Consider the following 24,174-nt stretch of genomic DNA (forward strand, 5'->3'; position numbering starts at 1 on the left):
ATGTTAGACTGTTCCAAAGGTACCTTGTGTGGGTAATTCTACTAATGCCCGAACAAAATGATGTGTATTATTCGATTTATAAGATAATGTTGTTATTTGTTTTATAAAATGAATTTACTAATGACCAGTCATTAGTAAAATTATGTGTTAGACAAAATAAATGCCTGGTCACGTGTACGCTCTCAACCAATCATTTGATTAGGATCCGCTTCATCATCTTATAATTTAGTTTAGTGTGGAACTCTATATCTTGTTAGCATGCTTTATATTCTGCTCTTGTCATACTTCGTGGTCCTCATGGAGTATCCAGTTTTAAAGACATAGTTTAGTATCAAACCAGGAACAGATATACTGCTGTATCCCCCCCCCCCCAAAAAAAAAAAAGAAGTTCATTGAAAGCATGTGAGACCCTCATAGACTCGTATTTGAAATTAATTTGAAAATGCTTGTGGAACTTTTTTTTGTAATGAATATCTAGACATGAATCAAACATGATAAACCAATCGTAAATATAGCGCTAATGGACCTAGGATCAATTTTTCTTTTTTCCCGTCTTTATATTTACACAGAAAGTACCAAGTCAGGACTGGTAGTCCAAGTCCTCTCTTGTGAGACACACAGGGGACTGTACCTGACACATTGTCTGACCCAGGTCAGCAGTGGGTCAACGGTCGATGCCGGGTCAAATGTCAAGGGTGGAGGAGATGAGGCAGGTCTGAGTCAGGGTGATGAGATGTATGTGTTCTTTACACGAAGCACAGGAGACAAGCTGGGGCTTGCCAAGGGTATGGTCATCAGCATCAATACTCCATGGTGAGTTGTCTGAGAATTTATTGCTTTTCTTCAAAAAGTATTGTGGCGTAACCGGGCTCTGCCGGGGTAGCGTTCTGCCTTGCAGTCTCTCAAAACCCGGTTCACGCTCTCGACAATCAATTATATCTCTCAGTGGGCTCTCACAAAAGTATATCGTGTAAGAAATAATGTGGACTAGCTCTCATTTTACTCACTCCTGCAATCACTGAATGTCTGACAGGACTAAAGAAACAACACTTGCACAGTATCTGCAGTTCAAGTAACTTTACTCGTTCCTGGTAACGGACCTGTCGCAACGACAGCCCGATGCTGACTGACTGACACGACAGCTCAACGCCGACTCACAGATCACAACTATACAGAACCTGTCTCAGCGACAGCTCAACGCGGACTGACTGACATCTCACGATGTACACATATATATTTCACAATTAACTATAACGCCCTCTATGTCTCACTAAATTACTGGGCTAGTTATGCTACAGTATCTTCTACAATTTGTTTTGTATGTTCCTGTCAGGATGTTCTGATTACTATTCACACCATATGTGCATGACCACCTGATGCACATCACATGTATGTGTTAGTGTCCTTCTGCTGGGCACATGATATCATTTTAATCCAGATCGTTGGAGGTTATGTTTGTCTTAGAGCCATTAAGTAGTATACAAAAAGTACACAGCAGTGAGGGCATTAGTTAGAATTACCCACACATGGTAGCTTTGGAACACTCTAACACGCCCGATCAAGGCGATAGCCGAGGGTGTTTTGACTGTTTCAAAGGTACTGAGTGTGGGTAATTTTACTAATTCCGGAACAAAATGACGTGTATTATTTGTTTTATAAGATAATGTTTTATTTGTTTTATAAATGATGTTTTATACCATGATTTTTCTAATGGCCTTTCATAAGTAAAATTACATATTAGGCAAAATAAATGCCTGGTCACGTGAATGCTCTCAACCAATCACTTTTATTAGGATCCGCTTCAGCATCTTATAGCAGTTATTATCCTCATTGATATAGGTGTATACTTGAAACATAAACTGTGCCTCGAAACTATCAACCATTCTGTTTCTTTTCTCTCTATAGGCAGAAACTGTCTATACCCGACGTCAGCAAACCTGTAGTCCTATGTACCTACTTATGTCGAACTTTGAACCTTGACCCCTATGATGTGGTTCAGGGTCAACCAGTTCTTCCTGAGTGTTCAACCGAGGGCAGCAAGTCACCAAAGGTGAGTGTTATGTTCATTTCTCATGTTTGATATCATTCAGGGAATAATTTTGTTTATATGGCATTTTTTGTGCCAATATCAACTTTGTTATAGAGTTCTTAGCAGATATTTTGGAGTTTGTTCAGGGCCTACTACTGTAGATATCATTAGTATTTCTGGTGTTTACTTGAATTTTAGTAGATGCCACTAGTAAGAACAGTGCAGTTTTACCCCCCATTATTCATTCTGAAATGTGGCTGTATTTATAGGAAAGAAAGTCTTAAGTACTGTCATCTCTTTTCTTAACTCTAACTTTGCAGTATTTGGGCTGCTTGCGACAGTTGGAAAACATTTTGTCAATTTTGTAAGGTCAATATAATATGCCCTTGTCTGAAATTTTGTATTATTGTCATTTACATGTGCAATTTCTTTATTTGACCATTGAATTATTTTCAGGTTCTCAATCCTGTGAGGCTTTTCCCTGCTGCATATAGGAGTCATTCTCCTGGTGCAGAGGTTGTCACTGCCCAAGAGAATAAGATCAAGAACATCTCAGCATCCATCATGCATGGTGTTACTGAGACTGGTGCATGCTCATCCGCCGGTGTGAGCTTTAGAGCTAGAGTTAGGGCTGTGCACAACAGTGTAATGAGGTACCCGAGTACACTCCCAGGCTCACAGGCGAATACTCGAGTATTCGGACGCCATGTTTTTTTATAATTTTTTTGAATTTTTTTGAATTTTTTTGAATTTTTTTGATTTTTTTTTAATTTTTGGATTTTTGGATTTTTTCCATTTTTTTCTTTTTTTGCCACTACCATACCACTCGGCAGTTTCTCAGGTCCCTCGCGCAGCTCGCTGAAGACGCATGCAACTTTACTTTGAGTTGCAGTTGAAGGCACCGATTTAATAAGAATAATAACAGTAAACAATGCTGTTTTAAAAACCAAAGATGGCAGAATAATCCATTTTCCTCCAAGTCCAAACAGAAATCTGGACATTTGGTCCCAGTTTCTGAAAGGTGAGTTTGACAGTGCTTGAGTTTGGAAACATTTTTACCGACGGTACCATGCCAGCGGATGCTGCTCTCCCTGGCACGGGTAAGCGTGGGCCTGGACCTTTTTTTTTTTTTTTTTTTTTTTTTTTTTTAATTTTTTTTTTTTTGCGGCCGAATATTCGGGTACAAGAAATCGTACCCGAGTAGTTGTCAACCGTGCGGGTACTCGAGCATTCGACTACCCGTCGCAGCCTTAGCTAGAGTACAGAGGATTGTGACAAGGAGACAGCAAACTGTGGTGCCACACCAGTCTGCAAAGTGAGGAGTTAGAAGATGATAAAGTAGAGTGCAGATGTCCATTTTAAATTGTCTAAAAGGCACTTGAGTCCTAAGAAATGAACTTTAAATTTAGTTTGAGGGTGCATCAACATAAGTAGATGAACCGATTTTGCATAATAATAATAGTGTACGATGTTCATTGTAGGGGATCTTTTTCGATTAAAGAATATGCATCACATCTGTTTGGAGTATAAAAAAAAAGGTGTATCATGATTTTACTGAATGCCCATCTGGATCCAAACACATCATATCCTAGTGATATGAGGATGTATGTAGCTAGTATGCTCTTTTGTAATTATACCGGCTCTTGCAGAGCTGCTATCTACCAGAATGCACTCGTGCATTTGAGGAATTTCTTTATTTCGACTGTTTTTCATTAACTATTATCCTGTTTCCTGAATACCTAGATATGTATATTTGTATGTCGAGTTTAAGTGCTCATTCCAAAAGCGAAAGATCCACTACATGGATCATATTATGATTGCATTTTTCAGAATGACCTCAGGTCGAAGTTCACTGCTGACCCAAGCAAGCCCCTCCCTCATCAAGTCACTCCTACTTCAAGACAGAGAGGGTGTGGTCTGTGAGGTCCAGCTGACCAATCAAATGGCAGAAAGCAGCACCTGGCAACATGTCCTCCAATCAGGAGAGGGCAGATCATACATATTCATGAAACTGAAGGTGACCCAGAGGCTGACCTTAAGTAGAGCCCCAGGGTTGTTGTCGATGATCCGATCACTGCAACATCGTCCCAATCAAATGGTGAGTAGTTCTTCTAAGAACCAGTCTTCTGGACTATGTTGTAAAAGCTTACATTCGATGCAAGTTCGAAATCAAATTTGACCTGAATCCATATATTTTATTATTACTCAATCAAAAGGCTTCATGCAAGAGACCCTGTATTGCCTATACTGGTTTTCTGTCCTTGTTTAATAGCTACTTGCTTCTCATTTTTTATGTGGAAGCCTCCTTGTAAATATTCGGAGCAGAAACATGGAAGCCCTAGATCGAGTAGGAAATGAACAAAAGCAATACATCTGAGATTTTAAATTATTGCAAAATGTTGCAGAAAGTAGACAGTGAAATGATGGATTGATACACACAGTAGATACGATGAAACCTGTAGAGATAGACAACCCAAATGAGACACAAAGAATACAGTGGTCCGCTGGTCGCTGTAGGCAGCTGGTCTTTATATACAGGTTTCTATTCGCAAATGTTTTATTTTCGGTAGAAACAAAAAATATGTAGTCTTTATAAGCAGGTGGTCAATGAATCATTTTGTTACTGTATCTACAGTACCTGAGTACCCATATACCCTGATCGATATAGACCTATATGTCAATGACCACTCCCCTATGGTTTGTTCTACAGAATGGTCAGACCATATGCTATGTGTTGACCGGTGAGGTTGGTGTGACCGCTGTGGAATCGTTAGACCAGTCAGAATCCATGAATGTGCCTCCACCCAGGCCCCCTCCTGTGATGGAGCTCAGTGATGTAGTCAAGGTAAGGTGTCACTCTTCAAACCTCATTCAAATCCATTGTGGGGTTTTTTGTGATGTAAGGGCAATACCCTTCACGTTTCTATATCTTATGACACAAAGCTCAGTGGATACGTGTATGGCCTTTGTTGTGTGCAGTTGCCATTCATCTACATGTTTAACAACAAAAAATGCTGCGGTTTACCACTTACTAAGTGAACAAGACTTTACTGGAAATATGAAGGAGAACGATCTTTGAAAATTGTTTGCTCTGTATCTTAAGGGTCCATGCTGGTTATGTGTATTCCAAATATCAGCTGTTGATGTTGCATGTATTGTATCTTAAAAGATGATATTGTATATTGCATATTTCATAACAGATATGAGAGTATCTTGCCTCGCCCAGGTGGATCCCGAAAACTGAGAGGCTTGGAGGGATGGTGATGATGATGATGATGATGATGATGATGATGATGATTATGATGATGATGATGATGATGATGATGATGATGATGAGACTCTGTTGGAAGTGAAAAATGAAATAGATCTATATATCAACGGAAAGCTTAAAGGTGATGCCGCAAAGTCTTGGGAAATTGTGAAAATTGGATGGATAGTAATTCTTTAAAATGTTGATATTGAATGCCCCTGTAGATGTATTATAAGCACTAGAAAATTTAGCCCCTAAAACATTTCTGCTTTCGAGAAATTGAATAATTAAAATTTACGACCATGAAAATCTCAGAATATGCAGTTTTGATATTAAATTTCCAAACGGGAATAGCAAATGCGTTGGTTGTAGTCAAGAAACATGGTTTTAAAGCTAGAGTAATATCAGTCTTGAGAGGGAGTTATACAACATAAAGAGTTTGTTATTTAAAATTTCATCCCTTTAGACTTGATTTCAACTGCGTCAACGATCAACCAGTACGTCAACCAGTATGCTTCCAATATGTTCATTTGAACCAAATTCATGACCCATACCAAAAATTTGTATTACCTTATAAGGCTGTAGATTGCAATAATATCAATGATATGATATGCTATGTTTGTGTGTGTCAGAGCAGTTAAAAGCTCTCTAAAAACTTGAAATCTAAAGCTTTGAAAAACAGTTGTCGACCTAAACACTAGCTATTGACTTGATGGCATCATGTTATGTGCAGTACGCATATTCACAATGACTGCATCAATTAAAGCATGGCTCATCACCCCAGCTATAAAGGCAATCCCATCGGGTCTACATGCTATGCCGTCACTGTAACTATGGCACATAAGGTTTTAATTTGCTTTTGTGCAATACTGAAATGGAAAATATTTGTCATTCCTATCTATTTGTATTGCAAATTTGACCCCTGTTGACCCGTAATTTGATGGGTGCAGAAAATGAGGTTTCAATTTACTTTTGTGCAATACTGAAAGGGAAATATTTGTTATTCCTGTATATTTCTATTCTACGTTTATTCAGCTTCCCATTGATATACAGTTGTCTTTTCATAGGATAGGGTCTTTAAAATAACCTTTATGTTTATGTCTATTATGTGCATGAAAAGTGAATGAATTCATTTTTATACTTATCTGGGACCTAATGACAACTTATTCCATTAACCTGTTATTAATGAATTAACTACAATACTGGGAATCTAATCTGCATATGTTACTTGTTGCTATGTCTTGGGCAAGCTTTCAGGTTGTCCAGAACAACCTTTGTGTAAAATGTATTCATGAAATTTGAATAAGTTAGTAAATTCAACATACATGTACGTCAGTCAAGTATACAGTGAAAGCAAACATAACAAAACAAAATATTTATAATATGAATTATGTACATGTAGATAGAGAGTAGGGGTAAAAATACTGAAGGAAGTACAGGTCGAAAGAGGAGCAACGTTAAAGATTTAAAATCTTTGTTGTGCAAACCTCATTACAGTACTTCAAAAGAGGACTTGTGGTTAACAGTAGGTCTTTATTAAATGATTAAGTATTATATGATGAATAGTTTCCGAGGGTAGCAGGAAGAGAGCTCCATAGTTTGGGACCTGAGAAAAGTATAGACATTTAGGTAAGTGTAGTTCGTACAGAGGGCATAGAGTAATAGTTGGAGCGCCTTGAGCACCATGCATGGTGGATATGTGCGCTACATGTATATAAATATCCAATATTATTATTATTATAATTGTAATTTATGATAAAATACAGTCGAGATGTGAAATATAAAGAAAAGTAACTTGTCTCTTTCCTTGTAGTTTTTACCACTTAAGTAAATTCCCTGCAGTATGGGATAGGACAGTATGTTAAAGGTCAAATCTTTATCTAGGATCTGTGGAAACTTTGAGTGTTAAGTGGGAATAGAAACTAAGCATATATCTTTGAGGAAAATTTGAAGCAGTATCAATGCATGATTGCGTGGGGAGTGTTTATGTGCTTCGTGGATATGAAAGTACATGTAACTGTAAGTTTCACTGTGTTGTTGTCTATGTTGATTTATCTATTTTTAAAGTTCAGAAACTTTTGTCCTATTTTGGTTTCCTTAGTTGCTGCTTTTGTTCAGGATTTGAAAGTCACATACATGTATATATTGTTATGTACCTTTTGGGATATTTTACATGAAAAGTTCTGAGTAGCATTATTCATGAAAATACTGTTGTTGATGAACTTGATGGTTAATGACTATGATGGCTTTTTTACCTCCCTCCTATGAAATACAGTACCGGCCCCGTCTTACAAAGAGTTGATATCAATCGCAACTATGTACAGGTGTACATAAGAGATAGGAGACTGCAGACTTGCGATTGATTGGAGGACTTACGATTGATTTGGATCAATCGTAACTCTTTGTAAGACGGGGCCCAGGTGTGTGCTTGTAGATATGCAACCAGTAGACCTGCAGCTTTCAGTCCTATCCGAGGGACTTGGTTTGAACATGGAACTTCACATTTTAAAGCCACTGTCTTACCACTGAGCCATCGTGCCTCCTCAATGGCCATGTGGGACATGTGTATCACATGCTAACATGCTAAAATGATGCTTAAATGTGTTTTGTTTTTATATGTACATATATGTGGCAAATTTCTGCCATGTCCGCTGCAGAACACAAGCCTCTGAACATGCTGAATATTCCCAAATGCATCTAAATAATAATCATTCAAGGTTCAAGATAGTGGAACGATGAACTACATCTAGTTTTTTCATAATAATCAAATGAATTATCAGACTAATTTTAGTGTTGGGGGAGCAGATTAAATCTCTACACAAATGAGTGCAAAATAACTGGGCATATGTGGGGTGTGCAGTTTACCATAAAATCTCTTTATCTTGAAATCCTGAAACTCTGCCAAGGAATTTCAGATATTTCAGCAACCATATTTTGGGGGATTCCATGAATGTATTACTTGAAAGTATTTTCAAACAATTCTTTTCAGCATTGCGTTATGGATAGCAGTACTATGTTCTTTATTATCCGTCAATATAAGGTAAAAAGTCTCCTTCTATAAGTGCAGTTAATTTCACCAAATTCAGAAGAAATTAGGCATGTAATGTTTTCCTGTTTGCCTATATAAGGTGAGAAGGCCTGCCTCTCTTTGTATCTGGCTTTGCGGCTTTGACATGCATATTGAGCTAACCTTTATCTCAGCTCCATCGCTGACCCCAATTCAAGCTGGGGGAATCCCCTGGTATTACATCATGGTAGCAAGTAGCAACCATTTTTTAAATCTCCATTTTTAGTGAAATAAAGGAATGAAGAAGTTAATTAAGCACAAAGGGACTCCTGGAATGTGTATTACTTGAATGTATTTTCAAACAAGTCTTTCACCTTTGCATTAGGGGTACTAGTATGTTCATTATTATCCGTCAATATAAGGTTAAAAGACTCCTTCTATATCAAAATGCAGTTAATTCCACAAAATTTAGAAGAAAAAAGGCATCCCTATATAGAATATTTTCCTGTATGTCTACATGTATATAAGGTGTATCTGCAGATTAGGCTTTGCCTTGACATGCCTATCGAGCTAACCTGTATCTCATTCTCAGCTCTATCACTAACCCCAATTCAAGCTGGGGGAATCCCCTGGTATTACATCATGGGATATTCCAAATCTACATGCAGGGGAATCCCCCATTGCCTTGGCAGCTTGCCAGTATGTGGGTGTATGTCTAAATAGTGTGATGATCACAGTGCATTTCTGTATGCATAGATAGATAGAGTGTATCGGTCTATTATGTGTGTTCATGACTGTACACAGTACACACAATAGAAGGTTCGATCTGAAGTTGTGCTGCTTAATGTACATATTTATGATTATGGAAATATGTCAATTCAATTCAATATGTATATCATCTACAAGCAAAGCCAGGCTCAAATCCAGTATTCTATCAGAATATACTAAAATGTACAATTAGCAACACAGCTAGAAGGTCGATCTGAAGTTCTGTTGCTCAATGTACATTGTAGTATGTTCTGATAGAATGCTGGATTTGAGTCTGGCTTTGCTTGAAGATAATATACATATTGAATTGAATTGACATTTATTTCCATAATCATGACAATATAGAAAGATAAAAGATGGAATATCATTACAGATAACAATATCAAAATTACATATAAATTGACATATCAGCATTCAAAATGAAAGTTTAAACCATGGTACAAAGGGAAAATATATAATGTACATTATATTGCATTATCATCATTTCATTTGTATGTAAAGACATGTATGTACAATGTATAGTGCATGTTTATATTGTATGTACAGTAAATGTAAAGTTATACTATTTATGGATCTAGACCAGGGCCCTGCATCAAGTTGTGATTGATTCGAACCAATCGGAACTTGAAAATAATTAATTGAAAATAATTGATTGGAACTCCTATCTCTTAAAGGGACTTTGTAACATTGTTCAGATAAGATAAAATGGTGCTAAGATAGTGACTTCAATGCTAGATGTACAATTAAAGATAATCTAAAAGTTTGAGTGAAAAACAGACCAGTATTAATAATAAAATTTGGAATAACTGATCTGATCGATTCCTTAATTCTCCCAACTATATTATTACAATTTAATTACATTTTAGGTGAATGTAAATCTTTACAAAGCAATAAATTGGCTCTATATATATACCATTCCAAACATTTAAGTGTTGAAAGAGTTTTAAAAGCCTGTTTTCATAGTCTTATTTTCATGGAAAAACAGTTGGGAAAAATAAAAAATTGGTTGTGAGAATTTACTGTTAGAGGAGGTTAAACATTGACGCCTTCAAAGAAAATCATGAATATCTTTGCGGTTTGAGAATTTTTTCAGGATTTTTGTCATGTAAGAGGGTTAGTACAGTAGAAGGAATATAATACCGGTAATCACATTTAATACAAACATTACTCAGTTTTTTCATCAACCTTCAATGTTACAGAGTCACTTTAAGCAGAACTTCCCCTCTGTTACTTTCATCCTATGGGGTTGCCTGTCTGAGATAGTTTTGCCAGGTGTGTAGTTAGACCTTTTTTCATGAGGGTGGGAGGGGGGGGGGGGGGGAGGGGCTGTCATTTCGCTCCAAGTTCACATACAAGCTATCTGAAAATGTTCACACAAACTATGTTATATGCTCCCTGTGTCATACTTCATATTATTATTATTACTGTGGTTTGAAGATTACATCATATGTGTTTGAAAAAGGAAATCCCCAGTTGAATCTCTGAAGGCTCTTCATGGGAACCTTCTCTTGTATGCCTCTTTTCCCACAGTTCCTAGTAAACACTCTTTATTTATATTCTCAGGACAAAGCACAATATTTAGATATTCTTTTCTTTTCAGTGTTTATTTTGTCAAATGGTCAATTTCACACCATAGTAAACACAGCAGGATGTATGTAACCTAGATGTCTTAATTGGTTGTTCTTCTTCTTCAGTTTCATTAGTATAGAGAAAAACAATCCTGAATAAGAGTTGTGAAATGTATAGTCAAAAGTTCCCCTCTTTTTATTTATACCATCTCAAAGAGAAAAAAAATAAACCTGAGCAAATACATGTACAAAACTTGTATTTTGCATGATTTTAGGATGAAATATATGTATCCTTGGCTCCAGCTCAAGTGTTTTTAAATACTGTTAGCTGCCAACCAGCCAACAAATCCTAGTTTCCTGGAATAATTCCTTATTTTTGCCTTCAAATTAATATTTTGAACACTGCATCTTCTTGTCTTGCTTAAAACCTCTATGTTAAATGTAAAAAATATAAAGTATATCTAAGTTTTCCTTTTTTATTAATACAAATTCTGCAATTTGTATGTATTCATGGTTTGGTTGTATAAGCTTGTCACACATTGTAAAATCCCTCTATGACGTTTCACCCAAAACGAACATCACGTAATTTTGAAATCCACACAATTATGGACCCGCCAGCACACCTCTTTGTAGTAATTTGCTGAATCGTTTCCAACAAAAGCAAACCAATATTTATACATGTACGGCAGGTGAATCACAGTTTTGTACCTGTAGTGACAGGAGTTAATATTGATAGTATTGCACTTTATGTCAAGGTCACACAATATTTTTGGGGAATCCCCTTTTTGCTCTCAATCTATTCTTTTCTGACTTTTTTTTCTTCATTTGGCACTGCAAAGAGTTATCCTTTCGCAAAGGAAATAGTTCAAATCTGAATTTCATTATTCTTAGACCTCTTTTGTAAAACTTGATTATTAAAAAGTCCCCAGCATTTTTGGTGCTGTTTGTTCTTTGATATTGCATCATGAGTTCCAGAAGTTCTGAATGCCCTTAAAATTGGTCAATTTTAAAAAAGGGGAACTTATTTATTAAAAGTGATATATACGAAAGTAATGAATACTACTATATTACAGACATTATTCACATTTCTTTTTACACTGATGTATAGCTGCAAATCAACTATGAAGGATTCATCTGTCAAATCTACAAGGACATTGTATGATGAGATTTAACTAGGATTTGTAATGATATGTATATTGATTCCCAATAATCCTTGAATTCTTCATTTAATTATAGATATCTGTATAGGTAAAAATAGGATTAAGCCAGGCTAATTGTATTTTGTTAGCACATGGTGTCTATGTCTTTTTCCTCTTTAAAAGGATACCATATTCTCTGCTTATTTTAGTCTCAACTGCTGCACTTTAATTTGGCCTTTTTTCATTGTGGTGTGTATTAGTTTCCTGTATATCAGACATCCTGAATGGTCTTTTAGACCGGAATGGTGTTTTACGGAGTAAGATAAAAGATTTGAGTAGATACTGAACATTTTATCTCTCCTATTATAGTATTGTGATTGATAATGGATGGGTATTTTATTTTTTAGATTTTGAATAATTGTTTGACTTTTGTTGATTTAGTCTAGACAGGCGCGTACGCAGGGGGGTGTTTGGGGGGTTAAACCCCCCCCCCCCCCTTGGTATTTTTATGTGTATAAACCCCCCTTAAACCCCCCCCCCCCCCCCCCCCTTTGGGTTTTTTTTTTTTTTTTTTTTAATAATAAAAAAAAAAAAAAGTGTCCTCTTACACCCCCCCCCCCCCCCCCCCCGGTTATTCAGCGGCTGGCTGAGTCGATGCGAAATTTTCGGCCCGATTTAAAAATGTTAAACCCCCCCCCCCCCCCCCCCCCCCCGCGCCTGAGTCTAGATATGATGATGATATTTGAATATCTTGTCAATATTTTAACCCAAATTATCCCCCTCCCCCAATCAACCATTGGCATCTTCTAGCATATGAACATATTTGAAAAATGGCAGGTATGTCATATGAGCAGCTAATTGTTTCACCTGTTTATGAAATTGGATAATGTATATGTATGTATTTTCTTTTGTGGTCTTCCTCTTATACCCTTCCCTTTACTCTCTTCATATCTCTTGCTATCTACCCCTTCCTTCCCCATCTCTCTTAATATTCGTTATCATCATCAATAATAATCATCATCATCCTCCTTCTTCTTCTTCTTCTTCTTCTTCTTCTTCTTCTTCTTCTTCTTCTTCTTCTTCTCTCCCCTCTCTCTTTCTCTCTTTCTCCCTCTCTGTCACCCCCTCTCTTTCTCCCTCCCGCTCTCACCCCCCCCCCCTCTCTCTCTCTCTCTCTCTCTCTCTCTCTCTCACCCTCTCTCTCCTTCCATTCTGTTTTGTTTTAAGCTACCAAATTTAATATCATAATACCCAGAAAGAGAAACAATGCAACATGTTTCAATCAAGGGAGACCAAACGAAGAGGTCTTTATAGACAGGTGGTCACTATATAGCAGATTTTAGCCTTTACCTCTCTTCAGTTCAACATTAACATTACTATATTGTGAACGGTAGAAAAAAATGACTAGTGACAGAACATGTATCATATTCTGTTCTGGTGATCTTGTTTTCTATTTCATAGTCCCTGCGGCATCTAGGCTCTCTCCGAAAAGGTCTGGCAACCTTTCAGTTCTGCAAGTAATTTCTAATACTGGTATGCTTTGAATTTAATACGTGCATTTTATTTACATAGTATGATGCTGTACGTATATCTGTGCTTTTCATTTTCATTTGATAGGAATACTAGGTTGTTGCCATGTTACAAACCACCTTGTAAGGTCATTAAGTCAATCAATATTTATCCACATCCTGTGTCTGTCTCCCCATCCCCTCTCCCTCTCTCTCCCTCTCTCTCTCTAGGCGCGTCTTCATCATCTCGAGATTGCCAAATAGCCCGCTATTTCTGATTTTGGAAATAATCCCGAAGTTACAAATCGTGTCTTCATCAGCTCAAGATTCAACCTCGAAACTTGAAACTCAACCTTGAGAAATTAGCTCGAGATATTTTGCTCAACGTTAGTGCATAGGGCGAGTCTTCGGTCTGGTGAAGACGCACAGGACAAATAGCTGGATATTTTGCCAAATAGGGATCCCGACCAAATATCCTGCTAATTGCTACTTCGGTCTGATGAAGACGCAAATTAGCTGGATAGTTTGTGGATCGGGATAGTTCAAAAATTAGCTGGATAGTATGTGGATCGGGATAGTTCAAATAGCTGGATATTTGGCAATCTCGAGATAGTGAAGACAGACCTTCTCTGTCTGTCTCTCACTCTCTCTTTCACTCTCTTTCACTCTCTCTCTCTCTCTCTCTCTCTCTCTCTCTCCTTTCTCCTTTTTCCTTTCTCTTTCTCCAATTTCTGTCACGTTTCTGTCAAGTGTTTTGTCATCGGCCGGATAATTTGGGTTCCTGTGGAAAGCACACATGTATGTCAGGAAAAGTGGTACAATCATCACCAGGCACCAAGATAATAGTTCTTTTTGTCTTCAAACCTCCCAAATTCCCACTTGTTTTGCCAAGAAACTGAACAGATGAGCAAACAGACTGCATGACCGCTTTTCATGTTCACAGACCTTTTGTTAAGACCCAATTCACATAAAATTGAGGTCATATATATATGCTATTTAATTTGGAGTTATGATGAATGTGGTTGTATTGTGTACATACATATCAAACCCAAACGATTATAATTCATCGAAACAACGACAACTAAAATCTCTGAAGTAAAATACGCCAGTTTGCTCCAGCATTCTGCTTTCATTTCTTGTGCAGTGATGTTTTTCACACTCGTATTATGCTGGAGTAGAGTTTCTAGGGTCCAGGTCAAGCTACTAGCTGCTTTCATTTTTTGTGCAGTGATGTTTTTCACACTCATGCTGGAGTAGGGTCTCTGGGTCGAGCTACTGCTTTCATTTCTCATGCAGATTGTGTTTTTTACACTCGTATTCTAGAGTATTAAAGTTTTAGGGTCCGGGTTTGAGCTACTGGCGCTCTGATTTCACGAATCCTGGCAGTGAGAATGGGGTCTAAAAGGATATCATGTATTTGAACTTCCCAGAGAGTCCTGCTTTTCGAGGGTCCTATCCCGTCCTAGACAATGAGTTCCAAACGGAAATATGACATGACAGCTTAATTTTATTATTAGGATTGTTGTGGTATTTTGCCCTTACTGGATGGGTTATGCCGGAAAGTCAGCGTACGTGAGGTAGGTGATCTGCCCATGTAGGACTCTGTTTGTTCCGGATTTGTGTTCAGCCTTTGTCTCTGTTTCTTTAGATAAAAAATGCGAGTGTAGACCAGCTAGCCGCCAGCCATTATGATGTCTGCATGTCTCCATCAAGGCTTTCATTATGTCATTGTTTTAAACTCATTCGTACTTTGAAACTTTGAATGAGCATGTTTTTTTCTTCTTCAGTGTTTATGGTCAGTCACCTCAGTCTATTAGAAAGAGTATGAATTGTTTGTTGACAGCTAGAACATTAATGTTCTCTGTGTGACAAAATGAATTACCACCCTTCTGGCTCTCAGCAGACAATATGTATACTGAGCTATTGAAGGCGGATTGTGTCATTTGTTGTTCAAAATTATCTTTCAAAGCATTTTGGATCATTGTAGACTAATTATATTGTAATGAGTAATACAGTTTATTCAGGAAATTCTAGTCTCTCAAAAACGAAATCATTTAAAGATCCTAGCTAAAGCTGGCAGTAATAAATATTTTCATAATCTATCTTTATTAGAAATTATGGACACTCAAAGTCAATACTAATTTGTTTAGCCTGTTAAAACATTCATTTTTCTTTGAATCAGCCTCCAGGGTTTAAATCACGGACTATTCTGATTTACTCCAGGACTTGCCTAAAAATGTGTCAAAACAATGACTTTGCAAAATCACCCATTTCAGGTCATGATGAGCTACATGACCATTTACCCTGTTAGATCTTAAATCTTTGGACAATAAAAACAGATTATCTGTCTTCATGTAATCAAATCAAATGAAGAGTCTGTATTAAAGGTAAAGACCAGTTATGGTCATGCGATTGCATTGTGAAAGAAACGTTGTGGAATCGATCAGAAAAGGTTGATCATCTAGCATCTAGCATCTGCAAGGTTCTGGAATCATCAAAATGATAAGAAATTTGGCCCATTCTTTGTAAAGTTACAAGCACTATACACAGAAAGATGTATATGGGACTACCCTATATCTCTCACGGACCATGAGAGAAACAAATTTACCAAATATATGAATTAGTAGGCAGTTTCCCGGCAAATTTTTTATCATCGTGTATTAGTCAAAACATATTCTTTCACATGATTGGTAATGAGAGCTTCCATTTCATTTTTTTAAATTGGGGCGTTTCCAATACTGGTCTTTACCTTTAAGATGAACTATGAATTTATGTTATACTTGTTTGCAAGCTTGTGACTTGAACAAGATAAGTGCTACCGGTTTAGGTAAATATTAGGTCTATTTACTTATGCCCACTTAGGCACTGCACACTATACAATCTGACAATGATCCGATTTAGGAAGAATAGGCAACAGGATTTTATATAATCATTGAAACATGTCAAATCTTAATGACCAAGGTTCTGAATGGTATTATGATTAATGAATCGCAGTGACTAGAGATCAGTAGTGCCATTGTCTACGATTTGAAGCTGATTTGGCTGTTATTCTGGAATAGAAGGCTTCAATGTTGTTAGTATTTGTAACATTATTTAGAACCTAAGCCAGAAAGACGATTTTTCTGTATTTACTTCAGCTTCAAGCATAATTGCAATATCTTTGAAAAATCTGATCGCAAGAAGATCTTATAGTGTGGGATGGCTCTTCATATTACAGACATTACTGACAGCCTGACAGGTACATAATAACTTTCGATTGGAGTTAATCCACCTGTAATGGTGCCAACTATCATCGTTCCGCTTGTCAACTAATTTGCCAAGTTTGCGAGACATATTAGTCTGGTGTAGACATTTGGTTACCCCCTCTGTTTTAAAGGTAAAGACCAGTTTTGGAAATGCTCCCCTCTCAAAAAAAATGAAATGGAAGCTCTTATTACCAATCATGTGAAATAATATGTTTTGACTAATACGTGATGATACAAATTTTACCGGGAAACCTCCTACTAATCGATATACAGTGTGTATTTGGTAACTTATTGTATCTATTTGGACGTGATAGATATAGCGCATGTGTCGCGCACATGTCGCATAGTCCCATATACATCTTTCTCTGTGCATGCAGTGCTTGTAACTTTACCAAGCCAAATTTCTTATAATTTTGATGATTCCAGAACCTTGCAGTACACAACAATACTGCTAGATGATCAACCTTTTCTGATCAATTCTACAAAGTTTTCTGATCGATTCCACAACGTTTCTTTCCCAATGCAATGGCATGACCAGAACTAGTCTTTACCTTTAAAGCAACTGGCACAGTATCAACCTGTATTTGCACCTTTTGACAAGTTACTAATTGAAAAGCGTGATAAAAAAAGTGGGATGTAATGAAAATATAAAAGTAAATTAGCAAGAGGATTGGTTGCGGCACATAATTTTATTTTCAAAATTTTGCTTTCAATAGATGGTTCATTTCCTGGCCCCCAAAAATGTGTGGTTGTTCACAAAATGTCACCCCCCCCCCCCTCTCTCTCTATCTTTCTGTCTGTCTCTCTGTGTGTGTCTCTCTCTCTCTCTCTCATACACCCTCTCACTCTCTCTCTCTCTCTCTCTCTCTCTCTCTCACACACACACAGACTCTCTCTCTCTCACACTCTTTGCTAGCTATTGAAGGGAACTTAAAAAGAGTATGTTTCTCAGGCTGATCGAGTGCAATATTGCCCTGTCAGTGGTAATTGATATATATTTATTTTCCCTGAGGAGTCACAATCGGTCAAACTACCATTGCTATCTTCATGTACATATACAGTGAAACATGTCTATAAAGGCCACCCAAGGGAGACAAGAATAGTGGTCTTTGTAGGCAGGTGGTCACTAAAGCAGGTTTGACTGTATATCAGGGCCTGCCTTATGAAGAGATGTAATTGATCTGAATCAATTGCAATGGTGTTTGATATCAGCATAGAAAAGGGTTATTGTATCTTTTTGATTGATTAGAGGATGCTGGGCTTTCTATTCTGATCGATTTCAGATGTGAGAAAAGTTGCTTAAACTTTTCTACTGACAGATTTCTATACATGATCAACATTCTAACGGACATTCACTTTAAAGCAGTATCCATACCTGGAAAATGATATCAAATTTACCACAATTATTATTAGATTAGGCTAACTTGGTTAAGCGGTCAGGTGATTTGTGGGTGAATCTTCCTGTTCAATTATGAGTCTATTAAATGAGTGGGTGTCTCGTATGGCATCTGTGCAGCATTCATCCATTCATAGGGATTTTTTATATTTTCTGTGGTGTGTTGTCATGGTGACAGTATTTGACTGTGCGGAAGTATGAAGAATTTTTTTTCCGTTATGACAATTACACCCTTGGTGTTTTAATTTACAGGTGTATTTACCATGATGTTAAAGTGGTAGATGCTTTTACTATAAGGACTTTAGGAATATTTGATTTTTTTTTTCTTTCTTGATTATAAATTTTAATAACCATTCATAACACTGTAGTTTTGGAGGCTGACTGAAATAAGTTGAAATGTCCCTGTACCTGTAGAGTTTAACACAGTTTTCTTTTCTTTTGTCGTGAACTTGACAGACAGAATTCTGATTTTATGTATTAATATTTTTTATTTATTCATTTATCTATTTATTTATTTATTAAATCATTTTCTTCTTCTTTTTTTACCTTTTTGGGGGGAAGAGAGGATGTTTGAGTCTAAGCACAACCATGTAAGAGCAGCCATTGTTAAAGGCCCGGTCACACAGGGAGGACGCATGGGGAACGCACGGCCAGCGCATGGGAAATTTGCAATTTTGGCCAGTGCGTTGTCGTGCGCCCAACTTTTGACACCAAATGCATAGCGTGTTGCTAGCGCGCTGAGCGCATACAGGGCGCATACAGTACGCATACAGACCGTACCCAGAGCGCACATGATACCAACTTCCACGAATGCACAGCTTGTTGCTAGCGCGCTGGACGAATGGTCCACGCATGCACCGCGTTCTACGACGCACGGCCAGCGCATTGGAAATCGGAAAAGGACGTGTGCCTAACTTTTGTCATGATTTTGGAAAAGCTAGCGAGCTGACACAAAATGCACAGCGTGTAGCTAGCGCGCTGTGCGTATACAGGGCGTGTGCCCCGCGTATGTCTGGCGCTGGTCTAGCGCGCTCAACGCACGTCTGGCGTGCCTATGGCGTGTACATTCATGCGTCGAGCTCCGCGCACACTTTTGAGCATGCTCAAAAAATCCCAACGCACACAGCGAATGACGACGAATGCATAGCGCTGGTCCAGCGTTGGTCCAGCGCGCTCGACGAACGAGTAACGAGTGATGACGCACGCCTAGCGAACGACAACGCACTGGCCAAAATTGGAAATTTTCCATGCGCCGGCCGTGCGTCCTGCATGCGTCCCCTCTGTGTGACCGGGCCTTAACCTGGGGTATGGCATAGGGAAGGTTAATCAATGAAAGGATCGGTTTAAATTCTACCTGTATGTACTGTTAGATTAAAGGGGTCACAGCAGTAACAAAGAATTTCATTTAGTGGCCATTGTAACTACTGATTATGAGGTTCATATTATTAGCCTTTAAGAACTATTTTCTGAAATCTACAATGATTCCTTCCTAAGTGACTTTCACATATGTTACATGAGAAAGGTATAATCCTAGATATTATCACTATGAATAATCCTTATGCGTGATGACTTTTCTGGAGATTATGATTATTTTCTCAATCTTTTTTTGTTTGATTGTTTTATCTGACTGCTAAGAAAGCATGTATATACTTGTAAGTAAACACCCAAGAGACCGCCGGTTTGAAGTCCTCTCCAAGGGACTTGGTAATAAGGATTAATGCCTTACCAAAGGGCAGGAGCGCATCGTCTTAGTTTTGAACCTGGGACCTCCCGGTTACGAGACCACCGCTCTACCACTGAGCCATTGGGCCGTCCTATTTATCGTATTTCTTCTACCTCTTCAGAATACCCACACTCCAACGAGACGAACAAGCTTCCTTGCCACGCCCATCCTCCTCTCACCATCATCACCACCAGACAATGTCACTCCATCATCATCATCCGGGCCTAAAGACACTCCCAACACCTATGGGAGCTGGTTCCTGTTCCTCTCTACATCCACCAGTCAGCATCACCAACCTTCAACCACCTCCCAAGAAGGGATCACCAGTCCGAGACACGGATCAGACCAGGATGGGTATGTGTGTTTATACGTGCACCAGTCTAACGTTCTAGGGCAAGACGTCCTGACGAGATGCAGGAGTAGTGGGAACAGAAGAATACTTTGCAGAGATGTTCTTGTGGCATCAACGGAAGAAGAAGGTGAATCAAACATGTTATGTAACTTTAGAGAGGCGAGCAGTCATTAAGTGTTTGTTTGTAAAAGTGCATGTATGGTACATTTTAATATCCTTTGGTACAGTGTATGTCTTCCAAGTGCAGTTTGTGAATATTTGAGGCCAAGTTATAACTATTATTATCATAATGCTTTGTGTCAAAGGATCTAATTATGGTTAAGTGATAAATTAACATATTTCATGAATTATTTATTCTTTCAAAGCTCTTGTGACACTTCAGTGAATGAATATAAGTCCTGAGTACACAGTGGTTTATCTTACCTATAATTGTATATTCTTTAATTTTCAATGATGTCTTTGAGAAGATCTTGTTAAAATTATTTATACACTCTGTATAGTGTATGTATTTTGAATGATTATTTGACAATCAATATTGGGCATATCTACAGGAGATTTGTGGTTAAAGATAAAGTTGAGTTCTGGTCATGCAATTGCATTGTGAAAGAATTGGTGTGGAATCGACCAGAAATGGTTGATTATCTAGCATATACGTATTTCTGTGTATTGCAAGGTTCTGGAATCATCAAAATGAGAAGAAATTTGGCCAAGTCTTGGTAAAGTTACAAACACTGTACACAGAAAGATGTATATGGGACTACACGAGCACGTGGCGTAAAAATCCGTCCCGATTTTTACGATGTAACATGACATATTTAGAATATGAAGGCATTTGAAGAGCCATGCTTTTCAGGGAACATGTTTTGGTATCTGATGTTCTTCCACACTTGCATAATAACAATGATAACGCTCACAAATTATTTTTCACCTCTTCCCAGAACTCAACCTTCTCTTTAATGTAAATATATTGTCCTATCCCAAACATGTACCGGTACTAAATCCGGTAGTTTTTAAAAGACCACTCAAGGTGTGTATCGATTGGAGAAACAAGTACAGGTAGGTTCAATTACAGTAATCAGAATGCAATAACAACAATAAACATATTTAGTTTCATTTTCGTTGATATAGGAGTGTACTTGAACGCCGATGGTTTCAGCCATATCAGTGTAGAGGATGAGTCAGAAGAGGAGAGTGCGTTGAACTTCACTTCACTTTCAGTTCTGAAGGTCGGTACAAGGTTGCATTCTTTGGTTAGTGTCACAGGTAAGATCGTCAGTCTCTCTTCTTCTTTAAATCATTTTAAGCCTGGTTATCATGTTTTCATTTTCCTGTTTTTGTTTTAAAAAAGTGATGATAAATATCAGAAATCTATACGATTTCAGCTGTTACCAGAATTTTTTGTTGCTGTTGACAATTACAATTTATCCACTGACTCTTCTTTTATTTGTAATTGTATCAATAATGAAATAGATTTTTGTTAAGTCTTTGAAAAAAATTGTTGCGAAAATTCCATCTGCATAATGGTATTTTACCAAATGCTCTTTTAATGTTATCGGAAAGTGGGTTCATGCACACATAGAGCTTCAGAGAAGCTCATTTCTCTCCACAAAAGCATTCATTTTTTGTGTTTTTATCATAAATCTAGGCAACATTTGTGGAGTTGAGGAGGAGTCTGCTTTTAGTTGGCCGGCTTGCCCTCATTGTGGAAACAACCATTTAGATGGAGGGGAGGGCAGGTATGGATATCACATTTTGGTGGTGATAGTGATGATGGAGGTGGTGGTGTCTAGTTATGATGGTGATGATGGTGATGATGATGATGATGATGATGATGATGATGATGATGATGATGATGATGATGATGATGATGATGATGATGATGATGATGTTGGCGATGATGATGATGATGATGATGATGATGATAATAATAATGATGATGATGATGATGATGATGTTGGCGATGATGATGATGATGATGATGATGATGATGATGATGATGATGATGATGATGTTTTTGGTGATGATACTGAGGTTTCATATCAGAAAAGAAAGACATTGGAGATTATTTTGTCTATGGCATAGATATTTAACCCGAACCTTGAGTAAAAACAAATTTCTACATGTGTACTTATCACAATTTAGAAATTTGAAGAAAAAATGTCAACTTCTAGAAAATTATTGAAAAATAATAATACAACTAGGGAAACTCTAGGAAGCAACTACAAATTGACGTTCAATTCTATCTGCACCATCATTACTCTAAAGGTGTGTAATGTTACTTTTCTCAAAAAATTCTATAATGATTTAAAGGTCTTTTGTATTATCTTCTAATACGCTCATAAACAATGTGTTTTTTTCTTCTTTTTTTTCTTATCCTAATAGTGGCTTTGTGCTACATTGCTCTGTCTGTAATGAGGATATCAACACACCCGTCATGAGAATGCATCTTATTGTTCAACTCAGTTGCCCCGCCCTACCACCAACTCACTCAGTCAAAGTACAGGTAATGATATTGTTCTTTATACTTATATTATTGTACAGGATACATGTAGTTATTTTTAATCATTTCCTTGTACAAACAATGTTTGTGTCAAGATGATCTACGAAAAGGGGCAATATGATGGAAAACATGTATATCATCCTTATTATTATACAATGTGACACATGCTTGTAAATCTTTTCCATCATCTGTAAACCAATTTTCATTCACTGTTGGGAAATTTGATCTAGACAACAATTTTCATTTAAAAGGATGCACTCAGCATAATTATGAGTACAGAATGGATAGAAAGTACTTTTAGTTTATTGAACTGGTACTTTATTTCTTACATCCTTCTCTCACCTTTCATTGTTATCTTCTAATTTCTTCCTAATTCTTTATTTTCCCTAATTCATAGTTGCTACAGTCAACCATCGAGTCTGTCTTGCCTTGTCCTTCATCACAAACCAGCGGAGGTCACGACCTGCAAAGCACTCTGGGAGTTCTTGTTGGACCAATCAACTGCCTTGTTAGAACTGTCCATGAAACACCAAAAGGAAAGATGTTTCTTTTAGAAGAAGTTTTACTATGCAACTGAGGACGTGCATAGAACAATGATTTTGATATTAAAAAATATTAAAGTGATTCCTCTTTCATAATGTCTTTCTTATACATACAATGAAAAAAAAGTATTGCCTTGTTTACACCAAAGTTTCCATACTGCTTCCATTCTTTCTATATTCAGTAACGTAGTGATACGCTACACTAAATTTCATGAAAAGAAGGATAAAACTTTATAATATCTATTGTTTAAATTTATATTAAAAGCTCTATGAGGTCAATTTTATACTGAAATATAAAAATATATGTATATGCGTTGTGCGATACTGCCAATATATGGGAACTACGGTACTGAGGTGTCTAAATCTCATTTTAATTTGTTGAGTGAGTCCCAGAAAAGTGAAATAAAACCAGTTGGAAATAGCTTGTGTATTGTATGACATTGCCAATTCGATACTTGCAGATGGTTTTATTTGAATGATTTTGTATGTTAATATACCGATGGAATTTCTCTTCTAATGCAAGCTTATTATGAATATTTTCATTACTAGGTAAACAAACAAATCCATCTTCAATTTGTCAAGGACTGAATTCCATAAATTCCACAATTTGTGGTTGTGGTTTAGCTTAGTAATTTATGATTCATAAGTCCCATGAAAAAAATATGTTCCACACGCTTGAGCAAATAAAGCTAAAAATGATTACAATTACTTGGTTACGGTATATTGCATTCCCAGCTGGTGTTTTGGCATTAGGAATCCATAGAAAGTGGGCATCAATTTATTAATTTGGTAAATTGAATTATTTCTTACTCTATATACAGAAATATTTGCCAATTTTTACAAATCAACTCATCATCTCCATTCAGATATTGTCATCTCGGAGAAAAGACTTTTACCTGCCAAATGTTGCAGTATGAGAGAATCATCAATGTTTCTAATTTAAAGGGGGGAATTATTTGTTAAGTACAACAGAAAAACACTGTTTGTAATGGGACATGCAACAGCAAAAATGGGCCGCTTGACTTATGATTAGCAGTTTGTGGTAAAACCCTGTCTTAGCAATAGAGAGAGAGAGAGAGAGAGAGAGAGAGAGAGCAGGGGTAGGTGGATGGGAGGGACGGAGGGAGGGAGAGAGATAGAGAGAGAG

At 37.3% G+C, this 24,174-nt stretch overlaps 1 protein-coding gene across 1 annotated transcript; it reads left to right on the forward strand.

Annotated features, from left to right (window-relative positions):
- Positions 1-24,120, forward strand: LOC100892048 (DNA repair-scaffolding protein). The gene is made up of 12 exons (XM_030976142.1): positions 1-19; positions 570-813; positions 1,906-2,050; positions 2,486-2,615; positions 3,278-3,344; positions 3,860-4,127; positions 4,740-4,874; positions 19,755-20,112; positions 21,114-21,248; positions 21,631-21,721; positions 22,368-22,488; positions 22,883-24,120. The coding sequence occupies exons 1-12, from the start codon at positions 1-3 to the stop codon at positions 23,060-23,062; spliced, it is 1,893 nt and encodes a 630-aa protein (XP_030832002.1). The 3' UTR covers positions 23,063-24,120.
- Positions 24,121-24,174: the final 54 nt, after the last annotated feature.

The sequence above is a fragment of the Strongylocentrotus purpuratus genome, unplaced genomic scaffold (assembly GCF_000002235.5).
Source record: "Strongylocentrotus purpuratus isolate Spur 01 unplaced genomic scaffold, Spur_5.0 spur5_scaffold_8, whole genome shotgun sequence".
Lineage (NCBI taxonomy): Eukaryota > Metazoa > Echinodermata > Echinoidea > Camarodonta > Strongylocentrotidae > Strongylocentrotus > Strongylocentrotus purpuratus.